We start from the raw sequence: 26,334 nt of genomic DNA, 5'->3' as shown, positions 1-26,334 counted from the left end.
ACAGTTTTCCACTCATCCCCCTCTTTGATGCGGATAAGGTTATATGCCCCCGTAGATCGAACTTAGAGAACCATTGGGCCCCCTGAACCTGATTAAAAAGATCCGGAATCAAAGGAAGGGGATACTGGTTCCTTACTGTGACCTTATTCAAGTTCCGATAATCAATGCACGGCCTAAGACCACCATCCTTCTTCAACACGAAGAAGAAGCCAGCACCTACAGGAGAAGTCGAGGGGCGAATGAAACCCTTGGCCAGGCATTCTTGGATATACTCCCTCATAGCTTTACGTTCAGGACATGAAAGATTAAATATCCTCCCCTTAGGAAGCTTGGCACCAGGCACCAAATCGATGGCGCAATCGTAATCTCTATGAGGGGGCAACACCTCGGAGGCCTCCTTAGAAAACACATCAGCGAAGTCCTGAACAAACTCAGGAAGCGTGTTTACCTCCTCCCGGGGAGAAATAGAGTTAACCGAAAGACATGACATCAGGCAATCACTACCCCATTTGGTGAGATCCCCAGTATTCCAATCAAACGTGGGATTATGCAGCTGCAACCAGGGAAGACCTAATACCAGATCGGACGATAATCCCTGCATCACCAGTACAGAGCACTGCTCCAAATGCATGGAGCCAACACGGAGTTCAAAAACAGGAGTATGCTGAGTAAAATAACCATTAGCAAGAGGAGTGGAGTCGATACCCACTACCGGGATAGGATAAGGTAAATCAATAAAAGGCATTTTTAGAGACATAGCAAATTCCACAGACATGATATTAGCAGATGAGCCCGAATCCACGAAGGCACTGCCAGTGGCAGACCGGCCAGCAAACGAGACCTGAAAGGGAAGCAAAATCTTATTGCATTTAGTATTAACGGGAAATACCTGTGCGCCCAAGTGACCTCCCCGATGATCACTTAGGCGCGGAAGCTTTCCGGCTGCTTATTCTTGCGCCTGGGACAGGTGTTCAGTAGATGCTTGTCGTCCCCACAATAGAAGCAGAGACCATTCTTCCTGCGAAACTCTCTACGTTGTCGAGGGGACATGGAGGCCCCGAGTTGCATAGGTACCTCCGAGTCCTCCGTGGAAGAGCGAGGAGACGGGACCTCGGGGGGAATCGCAGGGCAGTCAGAGGGGAAAACATTGAAACGTTCAAGCTGACGTTCCCTGAGACGTCGGTCAAGTCGTACTGCTAGGGCCATAACCTGGTCTAGGGAGTCAGAAGAGGGGTAGCTAACCAGCAGATCCTTCAGGGCGTCAGATAATCCTAACCTAAACTGGCACTTTAGGGCCGGGTCGTTCCACCGAGAAGCTACGCACCACTTTCTAAAATCAGAACAGTATTCCTCAACAGGTCTCCTAGCCTGACGTAAGGTCACCAGCTGACTCTCGGCTAAGGCAGTCCTGTCAGTCTCGTCGTAAATAAGACCTAGGGCAGAGAAAAACCGATCAACGGAGGAAAGTTCAGGGGCGTCAGGAGCCAAGGAGAAGGCCCACTTTTGGGGCCCTTCCTGGAGTCGGGATATAATGATACCCACCCGCTGGTTCTCGGAACCTGAGGAGTAAGGTCTTAGGCGGAAATAAAGTCTGTAACTCTCCCGGAAGGAGAGAAAAGTCTTACGGTCCCCTGAGAACCGGTCAGGTAACTTGAGGTTGGGTTCTAAAGGTGAGGTGAGGGGTACTACAAAGGCAGCGTCAGACTGATTGACCCTCTGAGCCAGGGCCTGGACCTGTAGGGAGAGGCCCTGCATCTGCTGGGTCAGGGTCTCAAGGGGGTCCATGATAGCGTCAGCGTAGAAGAAATGGTAGACTAGGTAAGGGCTTGTTATTATGTAAAGGCAGGAAGGAGGTGAAGGGAACAAGTGAGCCCTAATCTACCCACCGCCCTGTCCCTGCCTGCTTGCAACGACCCGCCCTAGGCGACGGGGTACAACTTGGCGGCGGTCCCTACGCTGTCTAAGTGCAAGGGAGTACAAACAGGGAACACGCAAGGGAATACAGTAGCCCACGGAACGCCGCGAGGAAACGGAGCGGTGAATGAGCCAGTCAGGATCAGGAAGTAGTGGAGTATACAAACGGGAGCACAGAGCAGAAGCACGCCAGGGGCAGAGCAACGCAGGATAAACGGAACTGAAGCAAGGCAGAAGCACAGCAGAAGCAGGCTGGAGCAAGGCAGCAGTGGGGCCAGGAATCCAAGAAGAATAACAAGCAAGGAGGAAGAGAAAACGGCAGGTATAAATGGACAGGGGGCGGAGCTAACTCTGACTGACCAGGCCGCGATAGGCTCTCCCACTCCTGAGCCTGCCACCCTGATTGGTGGGAGCAGGTGTCAGTCTCAGAGGTCTGGCCTCAGGTGTCGACTGATTAATCCTGGGAGTATACCCAGACGTAGTGCCTGGCAGATCCTTTACAGGATCATACAGTGACTACATTACTGATCAGTCACATGGAGAATAAACATCTACACTTAGTTACGTTACGTTTTCTGAGATTAGAGTAGTTATTTTTCTCTTTTCTTTTCCATCTGGTCCAGACCTCATGGCCACGACCCATTTCTGCAGAGTTTGCCGCTCAGATGTCTTCGGAAGCTTACTTTTCCATAATTTTCAAACCTATAAACGAAGATAAAATTCTCATAGTGCCACACTCTATGCCCCTGAATATAATAGTATAATAAACTGTGCCCCTGAATATAATAGTGCTACACACTCTGCACCTGAATATAATAGTACCCTACACTATGCCCATGAATAAAACTGCGTCACTGTAAAGCACCACACACACATGCCTGTAGATAGTGCCACTCACAATGCCCCTGTAGATCATGCCCCTCATAGAGCCTCCTGTAGATAGTGCCCCTCATAGAGCCCTCTGTAGATAGTGCTCCCAATAGCGCCTCCTCTAGATAGTGCCCCCATAGAGTCTAATGTACATAGTGCCCCCATAGAGTCCCCTGTAGATTGTGCCTCCTGTAGATAGGGCCCCCTATAGAGTCCCCTGTAGATAGGGCTTTTTGTATATAGTGCCCCCTGTAGATGGGTCCCCCTGTAAAGTCCCATGTAGATGGCGCCCCTCATAGAGAGGGCCCCTTGTAAAATCCCCTGTAGACAAGGCCCCCCATAGAGTCCCCTGTAGATAGGGCCCCCTATAGAGTTTCCCATAGATAGTGCCCCGTGTACCATCCCCTGTAGATAGGGCCCCCCTGTAGAGTCCCCTGTAGATAGAGCCCCCATAGAGTCCACTGTAGATAGGGCCCCCATAGAGTCCCCTGTAGATAGGGCCCCCCGTAGAGTCCCCAGTAGACAGGGACCCCATGTAGAGTCCCATCTACATAGAGTCCCATGTAGATAGTGACCCCCGTAGCGCCCCTGTAGATAGGGCCCCCTATAGAGTCCCCTGTAGATAGGGCCCCTGTAGATAGTGCCCCCTGTATCGTCCCCTGTAGATGGGGCCCCTTATACAGTCCCCTGTAGACAGTGCCTCTTGTAGGTAGAGTCCCCTGTAGATTGTGCCCCCTATAGATAGAGCCCCCATAGAGTCCACTGTAGATAGGGCCCCCCATAGAGTCCCCTGTAGATAGTTCCCCCATAGAGACCCCTGTAGATAGGGATCCCGTGTAGAGGCCCCTCTAGATAGGGCCCCCGTAGAGTCCCATGCAGATAGTGACACCCCCGTAGTGCCCCTGTAAATAGGGCCCCCTGTAGATAGGGCCCCCGTAGAGTCCCCTGTAGATAGAGCCCCCAAAGAGTCCACTGTAGATCGGGCCCCCATAGAGACCCCTGTAGATAGGGATCCCGTGTAGAGGCCCCTCTAGATAGGGCCCCTGTAGAGTCCCATGCAGATAGTGACCACCTGTAGTGCCCCTGTAGATAGGGCCCCCGTAGAGTCCCCTGTAGATAGTGCCCCCTGCACCGTCCCCTGTAGATAGGGCCCCCTATGGAGTCAATGTAGATAGTGCCCGCTATAGAGTCCCCTGTAGATAGGGCCCCCGTAGAGTCCCCTGTAGATAGGGCTCCCCTGTGGAGTCCCCTGTAGGTAGGGCCCCTGTAGGTAGGGCCCCTATAGAGTCCCCCGTAGATCATCGTGCCGATTGCATCATCGCTAATACACTGAATGGCGAAGCAGCTTGTGCCTCACCAGGAAGCGCTAGACAAATTAATTGTGTCTACGTACGGTTCCGGATTATATCCAAGTCCGGTTTCCGGATTCCTGCTTCACGCTGGTTCTCGGAACCAGCTTTAATTTTAACACCTGGTTTGGGAGAACCAGGGCGAACCGGCCGAATCCCACCCCTGGGTGTTGCGCAAAAATTCTGTCGTAATTTGCACCTTCTTTTTGGCACAAATCATTTTAGACAGATTCATCAATGAAATGCGCCAGAAAGAACAGATACTTGTGCCTTCCTCGAAAAGGGGGCGTGGTTTACCAGAAAAGAGTGAGTGACTTAAAGAGGCTCTGTCACCAGATTTTGCAACCCCTATCTGCTATTGCAGCAGATAGGCGCTGCAATGTAGATTACAGTAACGTTTTTATTTTTTTAAAACGAGCATTTTTGGCCAAGTTATGACCATTTTTGTATTTATGCAAATGAGGCTTCCAAAAGTCCAAGTGGGTGTGTTTAAAAGTAAAAGTCCAAGTGGGCGTGTATTATGTGCGTACGTCGGGGCGTTTTTAATACTTTTACTAGCTGGGCGCTCTGATGAGAAGTATCATCCACTTCTCTTCAGAACGCCCAGCTTCTGGCAGTGCAGACACAGCCGTGTTCTCGAGAGATCACGCTGTGACGTCACTCACAGGTCCTGCATCGTGTCAGACGAGCGAGGACACCGGCACCAGAGGCTACAGTTGACTCTGCAGCAGCATCAGCGTTTGCAGGTAAGTAGCTACATCGACTTACCTGCTAACGCCGATGCTGCTGCAGAATCAACTGAAGCCTCTGGTGCCGGTGTCCTCGCTCGTCTGACACGATGCAGGACCTGTGAGTGACGTCACAGCGTGATCTCTCGAGAACACGCTGTGTCTGCACTGCCAGAAGCTGGGCGTTCTGAAGAGAAGTGGATGATACTTCTCATCAGAGCGCCCAGCTAGTAAAAGTATTAAAAACGCCCCGATGTAAGCACCTAATACACGCCCACTTGGACTTTTACTTTTAAACACACCCACTTGGACTTTTGCAAGCCTCATTTGCATAACTACAAAAATGGTCATAACTTGGCCAAAAATGCTCGTTTTTTAAAAATAAAAACGTTACTGTGATCTACATTGCAGCGCCAATCTGCTGCAATAGCAGATAGGGGTTGCAAAATCTGGTGACAGAGCCTCTTTAAGATGCGCCAACATTTATCTGTAAAAAAGTGGACTAAAATATGAGGTGGTATAAAGTTCGACAGAAGTGTCTATAGGTGCACCAAACCTATCATCCAGAATTTACACACTGTGATACATTTGGTGCATCTTGTTTAATTCTATTCTATCGAGTTATAGACAGTATTAGGAAATCTGCCCTATTGTGCTTAGCACCATTTCATTTGTGGAAGGCACTGTTTTGGAGCTCTAGCTGACACTGTTTTGAGGGTACTGCACCTGGGATTTGTGGGGCACTGCCTGGCACTGATTGGCGGCATTTTGGATAGCACATCATGGGGCACTGTGGCTTTCCGTTTTTAAAATAACTGTGGATTACAATGTTTAGGCACTGTGTGACACTGTTTGGGGGTCACTGTGGCTGGCATTGCTTAGGGGAGAACTCGGGCAGCATAGTATATAGAGCATTGCAGCTGTCACTGTACAGGGACATTTGTAGTTGATACTGTTATGCACTGTGGTAAACATTGTAGCTGGCACTGTGTGGGGGGGCATTGTGTCTGGCACTATTATGGGGTGTCATTGTAATACATATATCAGTTGCTGTAGAATCTAATTTTTGTGTCAACTTTATTAAAGTTTAAAAAAAAAACAATTCGCTTCAATCGCCAATTATTCCCTGTGAAAGGGGTTATTGATAGTAATAAAAAATGCCAAGATCAAAGGACTTACACACGTTGAACGAATTAAGTACTCCCAAATTATATCATAACTAAGTTACAGTAACAGAATAAGAGGGTTGGAATGATCGAAGAGGGGGAGAACTAGACATGATGGAATGTGAAGTGAGGCCTTGTCAGAAAGTCATAGATCTGGGGTAAAGGGGTCACCAAAATTTGAATGCCCGGGATGTTGAGAAAGCTCATTAGGAGCTGCAAGGCTTTTAAAAAATCCCTCCATATTGTGGGTGTGTATGGTATGTATTCTTTCATAATGCATTATTTTAGTAACCCTGGATTATACCATGTCCACGAAGAATACGGTAGCTATGATTTCCATTTCAGTGCAGTGCGTTCTGCCCTGCATATATATTGCGAAGATTTGTGAATTTGATTGGAGAACTTTGGGGGATTGTCTGCTAACAGGAGAAAAAAATGGTTTCTTAGGGAATAAAATGTAAGTTACCTTGACAATAAAGAGGGTATCACTCTGTTTCCTCCAACTGCTCCCCCTCCCCTCTCCATAGACTTGTATAGGCAGCATGTCTATTTCTCTCACTCTGCTCCTGCTCCCCTCTCCATAGACTTCCATTGGCAGCGTGTCTGTTTCTCTCACTCAGTTCCCTTCTCATGCTCCCCCCACTCCATAGACTCCTATGGTCCAGCTGTGAAGAGACCCCCACTTCCTGCAGTCTCTAACTAGAGACTAATTCAAATGAATGGGAGTAGGCCGCAATACTGTGCGCCGCACTACACGCATGTACAAGCAGGTAAGGAATAAAGGGAAATCAGCGCTCGTACAAGCGCCGCGGCCCCTTCAAAACAGCTGTTTGGCATGGTGCCGAGAGTCAAACTCCCATCGATCAGATGTTGATGGCCTATCCTGAGGATAGACCATCAATTTCTTATGACTGGACAACCCCTTTAGCTTTATTCTTTGGGTCGGTACGATTACGGGGATGCCAAATATGTAAAGTTTTTATATTTTACTACTCACACAATAAAAATAACTTTTCAAGAAAAACCTGTTTTTATTTTATATCTCGAACACTTTTTTTGTAATAAACTTTAACTTTATTTCATTCCTTTCTTTAGACTCACTAGCGGACTTTATAATGCAATATTATAATGCCCTGGTACACTAAGTATATCAAAGCATTACTGCCTGTCAGTTATAAACTGACAACCAATCTATTAGGCATTCGGCACAGCCTAATAGGCAAATAGCCATGGCTGGCCTGGGCGCCTTTGTGGTCATAGCAACCCATTAGATCACCACAGTCATGTCACGGGAGGACAATGGGGTGACAGAGGGATGTCGCAGCCTCTTTAGACTGCTTCATCTAAGGGGTTAAACATCCGGAAACAGCTTTTCCAGAGTTCCCAGCAGCTGCAGCGGAATGTCGACTGAATATTACAGTCTGCAACCACTGCTGATGGCGCGGGCACAGCTCCTGTGCCATAGACTGGAAGTATTATTACATCCTATTGCTTTAAGAGCATTGTGTAATAGTACGTTGAAATGCAGGAAGAGGTTAAAGGGGTTGCCCAAACTTGGGGATAAAAATTAACTTTAAAGCATGGTTATGGCTTCACAGCTTACAAAGCCAGGCTTTTGGGAGGTTATTATCTCCTAGATGAAGAATGACGATTTTCATTTTTAACTATTGGGGGGTGATTATATGTGTTAGGGTCGAGCTAGGACTGTGATTTTTGCAATGCAGGTTTCTTCTAATGATTTTTATACACATAATTTTGCCTTTTTAGCATTTTTATGCTTATAGTTGAATAAAATAGTAAAATAATATGTTATTTTAATATTTATCTAATTTTTTTCTGGTAATAGTAGTGTTTACCTAAAATAAACTTTTTATTTCTAATCGTCATTGGCTACTGTAAATTTTGATATATGACATGTCTATTTTAGGGTAATTGGGTCAGGGCTAGCGTTTCAAAAATCACAAATGTGGGAGCGTTTTTTTGGGGTGTATTCTATATGTCATTTTAATTTAATTTATTTATTTATACTTTTATTGCTTTATTATTATGGCCTATCCCTCAAATGTCAGAAAAGATGTTTTGGGGGACTTTATTATTTCATTTTTATTTATTTTTTTAAACTATACTTTTCATTGTAACTGGGACTGCACCGAAGTAGTAACTATTGTCATTGTAAGGGGTCTTCTAGCCCTTGTTACACCCAGCAGCAGCAGCCTTCTTCTACCGGAATCATGTGACAAGTACCATTATAACTGGGACCAATAGCTGCCGCTGCCTCTCTTCTATAGCGCTGTGTACGTGAGTATGGACAAGACGAAAGTGGTGAAAACCACTTTGGTCTTCTCTCTAGGATCCCTGGCAGTCTCTGACTGCCAGGCACCCGACATTCAACTGCCCAATCGATGAAGAAGAATGCATAAACCCGCTCCTTGTATATACAGTGGGTGGTCCTTAACCGGTTAAAGGGTCATTTGACAAGGAATTGTACCAAAACAAAAACCCATTGATAGGAGCAAAAGCAAAAATCAGCAAACCTATTGATATGAGCAACTACTTTTACAGAATGAGAATGCTATATTTTCTACTATGAACCTCAACGTGGACCTTTGGATGTAGATATATACGATACTTTATATGCAATACAATTCTAAAGCATTGTTCTAAGTAAGGGCTTATTCACACGAATGTTATATACGTCTGCGTGACAGCTGTTAAAACAACGGCCATCACACGGACGTATGTATTTTAATGAGGCCGTTCACACGGTCGTTGTTTTAATGGACCTTGTGAAGGGTCCATTGAAAAATGTAACATGTCCTATTTTTTCTTCCGTTTTCATGGATCTCTCGATAGACTCAGGTCTATGAGACATCTGTGAAAACGAGTCCCGCACGGGTTCAACTCGGACATAAAAAACTGTAGTTTTTCACGTCCGAGTTTGCACTCGGTTGTGTAAATAAGCCCTAAAGGGTTTCACAAACCCTCATCCTTGTCAGTGCAACTTTTATACATCTAACACTGCTCCATAAATATCTAGTAAATATCTGGAGAAAATCCCAGTATACTTACAAAAAGTGAAGATATACTGGAATTAAAAAAAAATCCTCACCATACTCATTAAAATAAAAACCCTTATCGTCCTCATTAACATAAAAATCCTCACCATCCTTATGCCATAATTAAAGTCCAGTAACAGGTATTGGGTACTGATGAGCTTGTGATGAAGATAAACTACCCTTTTCAGAGTCAGGCTGGGTTCACACGACCTATTTTCAGGCGTAAACGAGGCGTATTATGCCTCGTTTTATGCCTGAAAATAGGGCTACAATACGTCGGCAAACATCTGCCCATTCATTTGAATGGGTTTGCCGACGTACTGTGCAGACGACCAGTAATTTACGCGTCGTCGTTTGACAGCTGTCAAACGACGACGCGTAAATTGACTGCCTCGGCAAAGAAGTGCAGGGCACTTCTTTGCAACGTAATTTGAGCCGTTCTTCATTGAACTCAATGAAGCACAGCTCAAGATTTACGAGCGTCACAGACGCCTCGTATATTACGAGGAGGAGCATTTACGTGTGAAACGAGGCAGCTGTTTTCTCTTGAAAACAGTCTGTCTTTTCACACGTAAATGCCTGCTATCGTGTGCACATACCCTCAATGTGAGCAAGATGTAGAAAGCAAATGGCTAAAAAAAAAACATTCAGCAGCATCAATTGTTGATGTTATCATGTACAAGATGAGATATACCATGTTAGTTTATTTTATAAATTATTTAAATAATGCCAGCATTTTCCGCAGTGCTTTATAATGAATGACAAGTAAAAATGTTTATCTCTATATATTATATAAATATTTATAAATATTTATAAATATTATATATATATATATATATATATATATATATATATATATATATATATATATATATCTATATATACTTCGTATATTTACTCCTGTAGAGCAAGGTTTTAATAAGGTTTAGAAGATGAATGTGATATATTGTATCAAAAGCTGTTTGCCCTACGCTGGGTTCACACAGAGTTTATTGACAAGTTTTTTTACGCAGAAACCGCGCCGCAAAACGTGCCAAAAAACTGCCGAAAATGCCTCCCATTGATTTCAATGGGAGGCATTTTAACCCGCGAGGGGAAAAATCGGCTAGTGGGAAAAAGAAGGGAGATGCCCTATCTTCTGGCGTTTACGCCTCTGACCTCCCATTGACAGGGAGGCAGAGAAAGCGTATTTCGCTGCGTTTTATGCCCGCGGCGCTCAATGGCTGCGGGCGAAAAACACAGCGAAAATCGGCGCGCAGGCAGAGGAAAATCTGCCTCAAAATTCCAAACGGAATTTTGAGGCAGATTTTCCTCCTGCAAAAAAACTGTGAACCCAGTAAGAAATACCTAAAAAATGCCTACATCTCTGTACCATTTAAAGTAGCCTTGCTCCGAAAATATGATCAAAGTGGAATACCTTGCAGATAAATGACGCAGATTTTGCATGCAGATAAACTGAACAGAAATCAAATTGCTAACTGAAGATGATTAAGAATAAAACCATCACATAATGTTTTTGTATATAATAAATGAAAACTAAGACACACTTCAGCTAAGTGTCCATAGGCAGGAGCGATTTGTCGTTGTGTTCTTTCACAGCTGCAGGGATAAAGGGGATGACCACACAAAGAGATTATCAGATTGCTATGAAGGCACATGCAAAAGATTATCATTGCGCTTCATGACAGAATAACACATGCATGATTTTTCTTCTCAATTCTTAGGCAACAATCGCACCAATTTTGCTGTACAATTGTTTAAAGTTAGGTGGCAAAACATATATGGCATACGTTTGTCACAAAAGTATACATTTTTTTCTTTTCTTTTTTAAGGGTTCACTTTTTTTATTGTAAATTTTATATAAAAAATGTATGGAAAAAAAAAACATCCAAACATTTGAAAAGTAATGTTTGTAGCTCTTGCCCTTCCTTATTCTGACTCATCGCTGCAAAGCTTTAATATGCTAATTAATGTCAACCACAAAATTAACACACATTTCTAGGTTTTCATTTAATTACATTTTCTGTAAACTTTTTTAAAAAGCTTTGTTTTGTATTTGCATAAATTAATAAAAACATAATATATGAAAATACACACACACACACACACTAGGGTTGCACGATGCATCGAAACTTCAAAACTACAAAAAAGGCCATACTTACTTAGTGGGTGGGTATCACTATTTAATGCACCCTCCTTCTGCAGCATTTTTTGACCTGTCTGCGTCCTGCTGGGAACGGGTTTTTACCCACCCACTTAGTAAGTATGGCCTTTTTTGTGGTTTTGAAGTTATCTATGTCCCATTTTTTCTGCTGAAACTTCAAAACTGTTTCGATGCCGTGCACCCTGAAGCGGTTCAATACCGTTATTTCATGTATTTCGATACTAAGCTGTGCGGCCACACAGCTTAGCATTGTAACACACGAATGTATGAGAGCGAGGCTGCGGCTTTGTGACACAGTCATTGCCCCGTTCCTGAGTCCTGACAAGTGCGTGCGTGCGGTCAGCAGGATGTGATGCGGCTGGCGCTGCACTAATGAGCGGTGGCACTAAAGACAGAACATGGTGGACGAATTGCAATACACCCCCATGTTCTGTCTTCAGTGCCTGTGCTCATTAGTGCAGCGCCGGCAGCATCACTCATGCTGACCGTGCGCACACATTTATTGTCAGGAGCGGGGCAATGGCTGTATTACACAGCCGCAGCCCCGCTCTAACGGAGAACAGAGAAACCACTCTCCGCCGTTATTCCCCTGAAAGCTGCGATCAAAGCTGACCGCAGCATTCAAGGGGTAAATGAGAAGGGAGGGTGTCCTTTGGATTGTGTCAAATCCCTGTGACGTGATCGAGGGACATACCATATATGGGCAGACAGCCCAGGGTCCATTGAAGGACCCCAGGGCTGTCTGACCATATTTCCTGTTAGGGCATACTGAGGTATGTCCTAACAACTGCCTGTGTACGATCAGTACAGAGGGTAATATACTGGAATATAGATAGATGCCAGTACATTAAAGTTTGAAAATAAAAAAGTAAAAAAAAAATAGGTCATATTAAATAAAAAAAACAACACATTTTTTTACAATAAACATAGTCCCAATACATAAAATATACACACATTCGGTATCGTCGCGACCGCAATAACACATTTATAGAGTCATTCATGTTTATGCTGTTATAAAATAAAAAACTTTATTTTATTTATAAATGTGAGGCACGAGGTATTATGAATTTTGAACCTCCATGTGCCTCACATTAATAGTAATTAACCCAATCATGTACCTTACACATTAACCCCGATGTTGTCCATTATGACTGAAGAACATGATGGGGTAATTACTATTAATGTGAGGCACATGTAGGTTTAAAATTCATCACACCACGCGCCTCAGATCATAAAAGGGAAGAACTTTTTTTTTTTTATTATTATTTGCAAAGTATCGTTTTGGTATCGAGTATCGCAATACTACACGAAGTATCGGTATCGAAGTCCAAATTCTGGTAATGTGACAACCCTAAGGCCTCATGCACACGACCGTAGCTAGGTGCACGGCCGTGATTTTCAGGTCGGACGGCCGCGGAGTGTCACCCACTAGCCGTCCGCATATTATCCATAATTTTCTATGAGCCTGGACCGCAGAACACGGCCATAATTAGACGTGTCCGTTCTTTCCACGGTCCAGGCTCCTGGGCCATGCACGGACCGTGGAAACCACGGTCGTGTGCATGGCCCCATAGAAATGAATGGGGCCGCAATTCTCCCGTGAATTTTGGGGGGAATTGCAGCCGCAAAAGCACGTTCGTGTGCATGGGGCCTAACTCTGTCAAACATTCTACGGCAATAAGAATTCTCAAAAAGAGCAATGCATGTAGAGCTGTCTCTTATATATAAAAAAAATGTAATTAAAAATATAATACATGTTTAATTTAGACACCCAGGCTTGCCAAATAATATGTGGAATTAAAGAAAGATTGATACATAACTGCAAATGTACTTTTCTATTAGTTTTGCTTTTGGATATGCTTGTCCTGTCCACTGGGCCAACATTCACACCACAGATGCAGCCATTATCAGAAATACAAAACCCTGTCCTTTTGAGTATGGAGTCTCATCAGGTTTTAAGTGGTCTCATCTCCAAAATACCATTCAACAATTAAATTATTTTTCCATAGTAGTCAATTCAATGAATATGACTTTTTACTTTCCATTGTTCTGTGTGTACAATAGTTACATTGTTATGCAATAGTAGCCATAAGAAAATGTTATTTTTTTATATTAAATATTAAAATAAAAAAAATTATTGATCATACTAGAGTATTTACCAAACTCTTGACCATCTATGGTCAATTAATTTTTTATTCAACTACAAGTAAAATAGAATTTAGTAGGAGGCACAAGTCGTACTCACTGGCAAATTTTCAGAAAAGCTTTGTTGAGGAAAACCGTTCCCTAGACACATTTCATTTAATCTGATGAAAAATGTATCTTTCTAATGGGACTGGTAGTCCTGCTGGGTGTTTTGTTAGTATTCGGATTCCTTATGGCTCAGTGCAGCCTTTTGGCTTCATGGTCTTAGAAAAAAACCAAACAAAAAGACACTGTACCTTAATGAAGACAAATCCTAAAATCAGCCTTGATCTAATTTGCTCAGAGAAGTAGGTTAATAATTCATTAGATGTACCTACTGTAGATAATTATGAAAACAGAAAAGACCCATAATGTGAATGAAGCTAAATGTAAGACTTTACGTCTTAAATGAACCTTAAAAGGCCCCACTGTGAACAAAAATTTGATTCCCAAACATTCCTGCAATATGTACTCCAAAGGCGATTGAATGTTAATAGGTTATCACGTTGAGACATGAAAGTGCAACTAATAAAAGCTAATGATTATAAAATACTGAGGTGGAAATTATAAGGTGAAGGGAATCAATTGTATCCACGAATGTATTATGACCCGTTTGATACATGGAACTTTTAACCCCTTCAGGACGCAGCCCTTTTTCAAATTTTCACTTTTGTTTCTTTCTCCCCACCTTTCAAAATCTATAATTTTTTATTTTTCCGTCTATATAGCCATATGAGGGCTTGTTTTTTGCGGGACAAGTTGTAGTTTTTCATGGCACCATTTATTGTACCGCATAATGTACTGGGAAGCTGAAAAAAAAATATTTGTGGGGTGAAATGGGCAAAAAACAGCGATTACGTCATATTTTGGGGGGTTTTGTTTTTACAGGATCCATCAGGCGGTAAAATTGACATATTCACCTTATTCTACAGGTTGATACGATTATGGCGATACCAAATTTATATGTTTTATTTTATGTTTTACCACATTTGCTAAATTCAAAACAACGTTTGTGTCGCGCTATTCTGAGAGCCATAACTTTTTTATTTTTCCATAAATTTAGCGATGTGAGGGCTTAAGTTTTGCGGGGCGAGCTGTCGTTTTCACTGATACTATTTTGGGGTATATGCGACTTTTTGATCATTTTCCATTTTATTTTTTTGGAGCGCTAAGGTCACCAAAAAACAGCAATTTGCGTGTTTTATATATATTTTTTTTTACAGAATTCACCGAGCGGGTCAAACAACACTATATTGTGATATTTTGGACTTTTACGGACGAGGCGATACCAGTTATGTTAACTTTTATTTTTTTTAACATTGATTTAGGGGACAATGTGAAAAGGGTTTTTTTTTTTACTTTTAATACTTTATTGTTTTTGGAACATAACAAGAATCTTTATTTAACTGTTTTTTACTTTTTTTATTAGTCCCCCTAGGAGACTTGAAGCAGCGATCGTTGGATCGCTTGCATGATATACTGCAATACTGATGTATTGCAGTATATCGTGACTCTGACAGTCTCCTTTGAAGCCCTTCCAGAGGCACAGCTTCAATGCAGTACAAAGATGGCGGACCTGGGTGCTTTTGTTTGGACCCCAGGCTGCCATAGCAACAGTTTTAACCGGCCAATCGTACCGTGGGGGGGCGCAATCGCGAGTTTGAGGGTGCGTCCCCTGATAATAACACTTTAAATGCAGCGGTCGCGATTGATCCCGGCATTTAAGGTGTTAAACGGGCGGAATCAAAGTGAACTTTGATTCCGCTCATTGCAGGGAGGTGTCGGCTGCGTGCAGCAGCCGTCACCCGCTGTGTATGGAGCGAGCTCAGCCCCTGAGCTCGCTCCATACTTCCCCTTAACCCTCATCACGTACAGTTACGTGATTTTACGTGAAGGGATTAATGTAATGATTTTCTGCCAATTCATTATGAATATTTAATTTTTATTGTGTTGCAACATTTTTGTTATTTTGTTAATCTCCTTCTCTCATATTATGTATACTACACGCAATGTTTTACAATTGATGAGTAACTTCGATGTGTAACTCTAGCTGCTTTAGTTAAAGAATCTAAGAACAAATGTTAAAGAAATGCTAGGGAAAGGGATCGAATTTCAGCTAATTAACCATCGCTGATACTGCTTGCATTTAATGTGAAGCTTACATTTTTTCAATATTTCTGTAGCATTTATCAAATAGCAACTGTAACAGGTGACACAAAAACAGTTGAGAAACTTTTAAAGCTACATAATATATTACTCACTGTCAGTATGGAAGAAACATGAATCTTTCTGCTCAGAGTTTGTCGGTGTTCGGCCATCTTAGATTACAAACATTACAAAATGTCCGCAATATGAATGAGAAATTGTAGTCTCCTACATTCTACACTATGTGTGAAAAATTGCTTTTCAGCTTCAGCTTTTTCCAGTTAAACTTAATAATTCTGCAGCTAAAAATAATGTTTTTACAGGCCAAGTACTGTTGGGGGAAATTATCAAATTTCTGCAAAATGTATTTATTAAAATGACTATCACAAGAACTGTCAAAATAATTTTCAAAGTAAATGCAAAAATTATTAAATCACTAAAAGTATAAAGAGCAAGTGAAGAAAATATTCTTAGGCCCCAAGACTTCAGGAGAATCAGACAACTAAAACAAAATCTTCATTTTGCAAAGGACCTTTTCTTGGGGAAAAAAATACTAACTGAGAGCTAAATTAGTGGGTTTGTTATAATTATAAGGGCGTGCTTATTTTCACAGAGTAGTTACTGCTACAGAACTGCTCCTACAAATGTGCCAGCCAGAGAATGTCTCAAGCAAGAATGCCAGCCATATTGCCACTATAATACACCACATGTCTCTCTTTCATGGTCCTGCACGGCTCTCTAATCCCTCTCCCTCTCCCTCGTCCTGTACCAATCTATGCAACCAGGCACCAACAATGGAGAAGAGCAGTCAGGTACAAATGATGGCATTGAGTTGAGTAGTCAAGAAAAGCATAAAAGTAGCCTATGAGTAACATGTGACTCCCGAGACACATTTTGGCTATCCTAGTTATAGTGTATTTAATAAACCCACTACTGTTAGCTGAAGAATTTTACTTTGGTTGTGGTTGCTCCGACTATCTGTCCACAGACCATAGATTATCATATAACAGTTTATAAAGAACTGATAAAACCTATGGGAAAGTACCCTGGCTGATTGAATTATTTTAAGGGTGTTCACGCTTATAACGGGAGTAATTCTATTACTTACACTGGATATTGGAATTGCATTTTATAAATTCCCTATTATGTTCTGCAATATATCTTCTAAGATGAAGCTATGCTTTACGGCTTTGCACATTTGAGATATTCTTACAGTTCCCTCCCGGATAGCACAGTACAGTACATTAACCGTATTCAACCTTTAAAGGATTTCCTAGTTCCTGAGTTAAAACCAAGCCCGATGTCTTTAAACTTAGAGAACTACATTAAGACAAATTCTCTAATAAATTGTTATTAGCACGAGTGATGCAAAGCAAGCCCAGATAATTTTACAATATATTAAAATTGTTCATAATGCAATAGTTAAGCCATAGGACATGTCCCATGAAGTGAGAATATCAGTTATTGGTGTTTTAGGTTCTGTTTCAACATTTAGTTTAAATAGTCACAAAAAATTGGGATAAATTAGCAATTTTACTAATAACGTACGAAATGAGGTTCATAGTCAGTGACCAACATTAACTAAGCAAACATGTCAGATAGTGGTGAGCAAGCGTACTATGAATACTCTGAATGCAGAACCTAAAAGATTTTCCTAAACAATTTAGAAAGATCCTAAAACTGCCTTCTACACAACTATTTACGACAATACACGTAGGTCACAATCTTGTCAAATGCTTATGTCTATGACAAACTATTTATCTCCTCGTATGTTAAGAATAATTAGACTGGGGAACCGTTCATTGTGTCACATATTATTCTGTGTATATAAGCATTATAAAGGTAAAAAGACTTTTAGCAAAGTCCAGTTTGGTGCTACTACTTATTGAGTTTGACTACACAGAATATTAACTAAATAGTAGAATTCAGCTATTAAGTATATTCATTTAGGTTCAGTGGAATTATAAGTAACTAATCGCAGAATCAAGCAAAAACAACAAAAGCATGGAAATACGGTAATTCTGTACATATTATAGTATAGTCACTACATCTGCTCTTAATTTCTGTCCCTTGTTTCATTGCAATAAAGCACATACATTAGCTTTATCTGCTCAACAACCTCTCACATGTATATACATAGTATCCATTATCCCACGGCCTGGTATGCATTTAGGAAATGCAAAAAATATATTTAGATTAGTTTAGAACTGAAGAATGACTCAATAAATAATATCATTACTTATCCATCATTGTCACCTTCTAAAATAACCAGAGAAAAGAGAGAAAATTCTAGACAACGTTAAAACTAATCATATTGTCTCAATATAAAATAGTATTTTACATTTAGCAGATGAATTGGCCTTACTATTACATATAGATTTTACCATATCATAGTAAATACACATCTTGTCCTGTGGGCACAGGGTTCTAATTAAATGCTGTTATCCTCAAAATAAGGAGTGTGGCTGAAAATTTCAATATCTGACCATAAAAATTAGAATTTATTGTATCTCTGGAATAACAATATTTCATTCCAATTTTATTACAGGTATATACCAAAGCTCAGAGTATGTGACTAAATAAACATTAGCAGAGGTGGGGTTGAAGTAAAACCATATACCTTCTTTAGCATAACCTAAATATATGTAGAAGAGCTCATGTGTAATGTGTAAGGTGGAGTTACACGCTTACTTGCCTAAAATCATACCTGTACTTCCATATTTAGTTTTGAGACAAACGTCTAAACTGAACAATAAAGCACAATAAAACAATGATTGTGTTACCAACAGTAACTTTATTTTTTTAATATCTTTGCAAATGACTTCAACATCCTTTTGCCCATTTACACAAAGCGCTTTTCACCAGGACATATAATTGTCAGGCGGGTGGTAGTGAAATTAATTAAATCTAAATGCACCCTTACAAAGAATATGATTTAGGATAAATGTCAAAATCAGTTGTAAATTAATTAAAAGTAATAATAAAAGCTATTAATAAACAGATATTCTGACCAAAGGCATGAAGAGAAAACTGAAAGTAAGGCAATACAGGAAAATACAGAATTTAGTTCGGCCGCTATAATAGATTTTCATGTAATCAGCTGCATAACATACAAAAATCAATATGCAAAAGTACATTGACTGAATGTTACTTTACTGACAACAGCTCAAATGAAAATAACATACAACCGATCAGACAGGTGAAAGATTCTTGACAGATTAATGTTAATAGCATTTGCTGCCTTAAGGTATGTCGCTTTTATTACTATATATGTTTCATGCAGTGTAATGAATTATACATAAGCCTGTACATACAAAAGTGGAAGACATATTTTGGTAAAAAAAATACACCAGAAAAATAAATGATTGCAATTAACTAAAAATAGAAAACAGAACAAAGTCAGAATAAAACGACATCTTTCAATGTAAATTATCAAGCAGATAAGCATATATTTCTCTATCATCATCTATGTAAAAGCTCCATAAACAAGTCATAAGAAAGTGAGCGCACAAACTTTCTCTACCAACTGTGACAACCTGCACAATAGTCTCATAAATAAATGTAAAGACTTAGCTTACTGTTTACAGCCTTTAGTTAGCTGACGTAACATCTAAAATTTACCTTTATATTTTCTTTATTATTATTAATATTATTATATTTTTACTTTCTACCTTATATATAGTAATTTTTTGTGTGATAACGCGCCTTTAAATGACTCTCGCAAAGTGTTTAAAAGCTGGCGCCTTATGTGAAAAGTTTCTGTGCATGAAAGTAAAATGTATTATCCATGTCATTATCAGAAAGCAAAGAAAAATACAAACAACACAAGGACAAATTCCACTGAATCCACATTCACATGGTCCTCGTGCTCTGCCAGTTAAAGGAGCAGAGGGTTCAGAGAAGAAATAGTGAACATTAACGTGTGCGTCTTGGGTAGAGTCAGTGATATTTTCTCCATGTCACAACACTAAACTCTATTGACTTTTTAATTGGATTCGCTCATAACATTAATATGGACTTGAATGAACCATTAAATCAGTAGAAGCGTAGTTCGGTCTCCGCTTATTCACTATGTGGCTATACAGTGGCTTACAAAATACCAGAAAGTCGACAATTCTCATATAAATGCTGTTGAATCCTTACTACGGATAGGAAAATGTAACAGGACAATAAATATATAGTTGGTTTCACGACAAGATTTATTTTTCTCTCTATAGATACCTACACTAAGTGGATTTCCTACTCGGGATGCCACATCTATGGAGCAGAATATATACCAGACAGTAAGCTGTAATATCTGAAGCCTTTATGACAGAATAATGTGTTCTATGTTTATATCTGTTTACACCTGTTTATTGTTTTCTGTTAATATAACAAATAAATGTATTCTAGTCAAGCAAAGTGAGTATTACTCTTTACATGTTACTGAATCCAAAGACCCATAATTCTCACAAAAAGGATTTAACAATTTCATTTACATCATATTAGTTTTATACTACACCTAGAGGTTAATTCTATGCTGTATCTATTGAAAGTGGTTAATAATTTGTGGACTAGCAGAAGACATGGAGTACATCATTATAAAGTGGTTCAACTCTTCTATTGCATTAAAGATTCTATAGAGAGGCGGTAGGTAACCTTTACAAAGTTTTACCTCTTTAGACACAGTACGTAATTGTTTTTCTGCTAAAGAGGTAACGCGTATATATGACAACTTCCTTTACACAATATTAAAACAAAAGGGGAAACAAGAGGTGAAAACTGTAAATACATTATAGAGGGTGGGTGTTTGCTACACCCATTACTGACTGCTTAGAAAACTTCCATTGAAACCTAAATACATAACACCCTTCACTTTTCGCTGAAAGCTCACAAATAAATACTCTTTATCAGACATCAGATGAAGTAGGATGTTCTAACCTGAACTTACACTGATAAAAAATACACTGACCTTGTGCCAGGCTCATTATTTGTGAGCAATTGTTCATACTGAATTACAGATCTTCTATGAAGTTAAACTGACAGATGGATAGACAGATGATAGATAGATAGATAGATAGATAGATAGATAGATAGATAGATAGATAGATAGATAGATAGATAGATAGATAGATAGATAGATAGATAGATAGATAGATAGATAGATAGATAGATAGGAGATAGATAGATAGATAGATATGAGATAGATAGATAGATAGATAGATAGATAGATAGATAGATAGATAGATAGATAGATAGATAGATAGATAGATAGATAGATAGATAGATATGAGATAGATAGATAGATAGATAGATAGATAGATAGATAGATAGATAGATAGATAGATAGATAGATAGATAGATAGATAGATAGATAGATAGATATGAGATTGACACCTAATACATTAGTAGATCTGAAATGTACAACTTGTTGATCTATAGCCATAAATATGTTTATTAGTACAAGGTTACACTTACACCACTAGAAACACACTACTAAAAACTGTATATTATATATATATATATATATATATATATATATATATATATATATATATATATATATATATATATAAGTGGAGGCAGCACTCCGATGATGTGAAAAAGATGGTGTGTTTAATTCACCCCAGTAGCAACGTTTCAATCTGTCTCAGTGGGATCTTTGTGAAGCGACCCATTGAGTCGGATTGAAACGTTGCTACTGGGGTGAATTAAACGCACCATTTTTTTCAAATCATTGGAGTGCTGCCTCTACTTTCTTGCCATTTTAATTTTCTGGACTCGTAGCCTGAGTCAGGGAGGATTTGCGGCATCTGACAGTTTAAGCTGTGCTGCTTTCTTTTTTCTTTATATATATATAATGTTTGAGAAGCTAAATAAACTGGAAAAAAAACTAGAGCTGTGCAGATTGGGAAGTATTATGGGGCTCATATGCTGGAGTGGGCAGAATACAATGGCACTCACCTCACATGTAGCTGGTCTGTTTTATCACTCACCTCATTTCCTTAGAATTGTGAAGGATTCTCTATCTTTTGTCACAATACATGTGTTACAGAAAGGGTTAACTGCCTCCTCTGACTTCACAGCGTTGTGTAATGTGTTGCCATTTGATAAGGATAGATATTCTTGTAATAGGCCGTGAACCATATTTAAAATTGTCTATAAAACTATCTTTAAAAATAAAAAAAAACAATTGCTTCAATGCTGTAATGTAATGGTGTGATTTGCCTGGGAGCTCACTTGTTTCAGGTGCGCAAAAGTGGTACAGCTCAGGTAGACCCCCAGCTTTCATTCCATCTTGCACCTTATTATTTTTTACTTGCACTACATACTCTTCTATGTATATCAAAAAATAATGGGCGACTGGTGCCCTTCTTTTCCATTTGTTTGGGCAGAGCCCTAACTGGAGCACAGGTGGCGGTGCTGTCCAGTGCTGCTGCTACTACTCACACAACACAGCGGTGACGGCACACAGCTGCATACATTGTAGGAGTCATCATGTGGACAGTAAGTGCATAGGACATAGGTCTCTCAATACAAAACACTAGTTTACAATCTGTGGCTCCCCCGCAGTGGTGACAATACAACTCCCAGCATGCCCAGACAGCAGCAGTCTGTAGATCCCTATTATACTGTAGAATAATCACAGCCCATCAATACTTTACCAAAGTGTATGCAAAACTATAGTAATACTTGTCACTGTAACATATCAGACCACTTACCTCATCTCTCCAAATGCTCCAGGGTATCCATCCATCCATGGGCTCATCTCAGACTTCATTGGGCTAGCATAGGGCACTCTGCCCAACATGGCAGTTGCTGGATACCATGTTTCAGATAGGAATTCACTGTCTGGACCGGGTGGAACATGACTTCTTGGGTAACCATATAGACTGGCATCAGTATAAGAACCAGCACACTGCCCTTCCTCAAAAAGAGAGTGCCAGTTACCAGCTGGACCACAGTGGGCATAGCCAGATATTTCACTGTACCTACTTGGTGCCCCCCAAGCACTGCCACCAAACTCCATGGGGCTTTCTACTTTTATTCTGCCATGTGGTGGAAGTGCCATCTGAAAGCTGTATGCTGGATAGGCAGGGTTATCTTCCATGAATGTGGAGGGCTTGTACAAAGTAAGGCTGGGTGCCAACTCCATGCCACGGCTTCTGTAGCCCCCTGATTCAGGCAGTGCCAACTCTGTACAGGCTTGCTCCTTTTCCTCTGTGCCTAGAGAACTGCCATCCTCTGGGGCTTTGCCAGCAGAGAAGTTAGTCTGGCCGCTCCTCCTGAAGGCACCTTCACGGTACTGGTGGGATGAAGTTTCAGTCTTGTCTTCCTCACCCACCTGGCATTTGTGGGTGTCCATAGTGTGAGTGGGGGGGGCAGCAAACATACAGTCTCCTCTTTGGGACTCTGCCCCTGGGTTCAGATGCTCCAGTGCTTCCATACTCAGCCCCAGAGACACAGACACTGCTTTACAAATCTCCTTTGCACTATCTGAGATGCCCTCTGGCGTCAGCGGGTACCTTTCCTTGGAAGCTTGCTCTGGGCTGCTTTCCTCGGTCCCCAGCATCCCTCTCTGCTCTCCCAGGATCTCCTTCAGCTCCGTAGAGCAGCTGCTCAAGGCAGGAAACGGAGACACCTCGCTTGGTGGGCTGCAGGGTGCAGCGTCTGACTGGGCACTTTCTCTCCAGGGAGTTGCCTGGGTGCCACGGGCTGCAGTCCAGTCCCCCGGGGGTTCACTCCAGGATGTGTGTGGATAAGCGGCAGTTGGCTCCCTCCAGGCGGGCAGCTGGTGGCACTGTTCAGGTGGACCAGCAGTTTTCCTGTCACCTTGCAGCGCCTCCCGGACGCTCAAAAAGAGATTCTCAAAGGCTCCTCGTATCATCTTGCCGGGCGGCTGCTTGTACACCCCCCCGAGTCCAATGTGCACCTCCATCTCCCTTCCCAGGTCAGGGCTAGTGCCAAGGTTAGTGCCCGCCCACCCCTGTCTTTCAGTGCCGCGGCTGGCTTATCGTGTATATAGTGTCACTGTGGTAAGTTCTCCGGCACAGAGACGTGTTCTATAGAAGTTGTTGTCACACGACTCTAAGTACTGTATATACCGCCCCCAACCTACACCCCTGGCTCCTCCCTGCCCTGATCTCCCCCGTTATCAGACGCAGCTCCTCTACCTGCTCCCCAAAGTCTTCCTTAGTCCTCCCTTAGTCTTTACATGCGCTGTCCCGTTTGCTCCTGCAGCGTCCGGCCGCCTCCCCCTCCTCAGTCCGTGGCTATCTCTGCTCTTCAGCACTGGTTGCGCTATCCAGGTAGCGGGAACACAGTGCTACGTACATTGCCGACGCTGAGCCGGCTTCTAACTACAGCGAGGCCGTAGAACCCGGGCGGGTCCTACGGGGGACCGTCCCATGTCACAGATACTGGCCAAGAAACCCTTCAGGGCGGAGGAGCCTAAACAGGAGTGTGTGGAGAGTTATGTCCGCTGCGAAAGAAAAGCAGCGGGATAACCGGCACGGAGGTGGAGGGACTCTATGAGGGACCGTTACACAGACCTGAGCTCTGTCACATAGTACTATGAAGCAGATAAGTGTGAGGAGGTTCTGCAGCAGCTGTGGTTTCCATTCCAAAGAGAAAGTGACATGCAGGGATAGGGAAGAGCAGTAAGGGTATGTGCACACACACTAATTACGTCCGTAATTGACGGACGTATTTCGGCCGGAAGTCCCGGACTGAACACAGTGCAAGGAGCCGGGCTCCTAGCATCATACTTATGTACGATGCTAGGAGTCCCTGCCTCTCTGCAGGACGACTGTCCCGTACTGAAAACATGATTACAGTACGGGACAGTTGTCCTGCAGCGAGGCAGGGACTCTTAGCATCGTACATAAGTATGATGCTAGGAGCCCGGCTCCCTGCACTGTGTTCGGTCCACTACTTGCGGCCGAAATACGTCCGTCAATCACGGACGTAATTAGTGTGTGTGCACATACCCTAAATGTTGGCAATAACGCACGAGGGAATGACACATGGCACTGAATACTGTACTTGGCATAGAGACAGACCGGGTGAGGTAGAGTACCATGAGGCACATTCCGGCACTACCTCAGAAGACTTATAGAATAGTTCCAGTATTGCAGTACTGCCAGGGTCAGACTGGCATACCACAGGCTCTGACACAATATAATCGCTTATGTGGTGATTCACAAGTAACCTACTAGATCTTATGATATATGTGACATTGCCACACTAAGGCCTCATGCACACTTCCATCACCTTTTTAGCGGCCGTTTTTGATGGATCCGTGTGTCCGTTTTTGTTTCCGTGTGCACTCCGTTTCCGTTCCGTGTTTCCGTTTAAAAACGGATGTGAACTTCACTTGAACCTGTCACATGTCCCAGGAAACACCCATAGAAAAGTTACAAGAAGTTTTTGGTGCTGTTTTCTCAGCTTTCAGAGCATAGAGAACAGTTTGAGATTACTCTGCTTGGCTTACTTTGGATTTACGGGTCGTAATTACGACCCGAAATAGCGGGCCCATAGACTTCTGTTAGCCACGGGCACCTTTCTCACGGGAAGGTGCCCGAGCCGTTAAAAAGCTAGAACATGTTCTATTTTTTTTACGGGCCGTGCTCCTATACTTTATAATGGGAGTACGGCTCGGAAAAACGACCGGCTGCCCGTGCCCGGCCGTGCTCATCTCCTGAAATACTCTGTGCTGCCTTAAACTCTGGACAGGTCAGGATCCTGTTTCTTTTAAATGCTGCTGGGGAACCCGCTCGATCCACGATATAAGGCTGCGCTACAGTGCAGCATTTAATAGAAACAGGATCCTGACCTGTCCACAGAGTTTAAGGCAGCACAGAGTATTTCAGGAGAGGAGCGTGTGATTGGCTGTAGAGGCCGCGGCAGCGTGTGATTGGCTGCAGAGGTGGTCACGTGACGAGCGTGACCGCCACTACAGCCTGTGATTGGCTGCAGCGAGCGGCGACATGGATGAAACGTCATCGCTGGAGGCCGGACAGGAGGAATGTAAGTATGAACGTATTTATATATTTTTTTTATTACATTAAAATTTTATTTTCCGCGCGCCGAGCATGGTACTGTCAAGGTTGCTGAAAGAGTTAGTGCAGCCCATTAACTCTATCAGCACCCTGGACAGTACCATGCTCGGTGCACGGAAATTACAGGTTTGGTCCGAACTAGTTCGGTCCAAATCTAACTTTTTCGTGAAATTCGGCGAACTAGCCGAACCGAACTTTTCATAAGTTCGCTCATCTCTACTAGAAATAATACAGAATACAACTGTGCAAGGTCTACGCTACCCTCTGACACACTTGAAACTGCGCAAAGTCTATACCGGTAAGAATTTTGGGATTGCAAAGCACATGTTATAAGACAGCAGGTCAATGCGAAAATAACATTACTGTGGGTGTGTAAAGTTTACCTACTGAGAATTACATACAATGGAACAAAAGAAAAGCATGCTCAGAAAACAAGCAGTGCAATGTGTGCATTTACTTACTTATTTTGTGACGCTGGGCACTAGTTCCCTTCTGCCATCTGCGTGTCAAAAGCTCCTTGGCAAGCTCCTCCCACGCGGCGTCCTTTTTATAACGGTCGTGGTAGCATTCTGTGCGCGTATCCCACAGTTCTGGGTGATCCTGCACCAATGCTATCATTCTTTCCACATCCATCTTCAGAACTGACTGGCTACTGTAGACTGTGAGTCTGTGAACTTTGTCCCACCCAGCCGTCGCTATGGCAATGGATCAGTCAAAA

The 26,334-nt window shown here is 42.0% G+C and overlaps 1 protein-coding gene across 1 annotated transcript in view; it reads right to left on the bottom strand.

The window, feature by feature from the left end:
- AR (androgen receptor) overlaps window positions 1–24,025 on the bottom strand; it is an 808,954-nt gene extending 784,929 nt beyond the window's left edge. The window contains exon 1 of the mRNA XM_075835639.1: window positions 22,278–24,025. Within this exon, the coding sequence (XP_075691754.1) occupies window positions 22,278–23,494 (1,217 nt within the window). The 5' untranslated portion in view covers window positions 23,495–24,025. The remainder of the gene's footprint in view (window positions 1–22,277) is intronic.
- Window positions 24,026–26,334: the final 2,309 nt, after the last annotated feature.

The sequence above is a fragment of the Rhinoderma darwinii genome, chromosome 8 (genome assembly GCF_050947455.1).
Source record: "Rhinoderma darwinii isolate aRhiDar2 chromosome 8, aRhiDar2.hap1, whole genome shotgun sequence".
Taxonomy (NCBI): Eukaryota; Metazoa; Chordata; class Amphibia; order Anura; family Rhinodermatidae; genus Rhinoderma; species Rhinoderma darwinii.
This window is presented reverse-complemented; position numbering and strand designations above follow the sequence as displayed.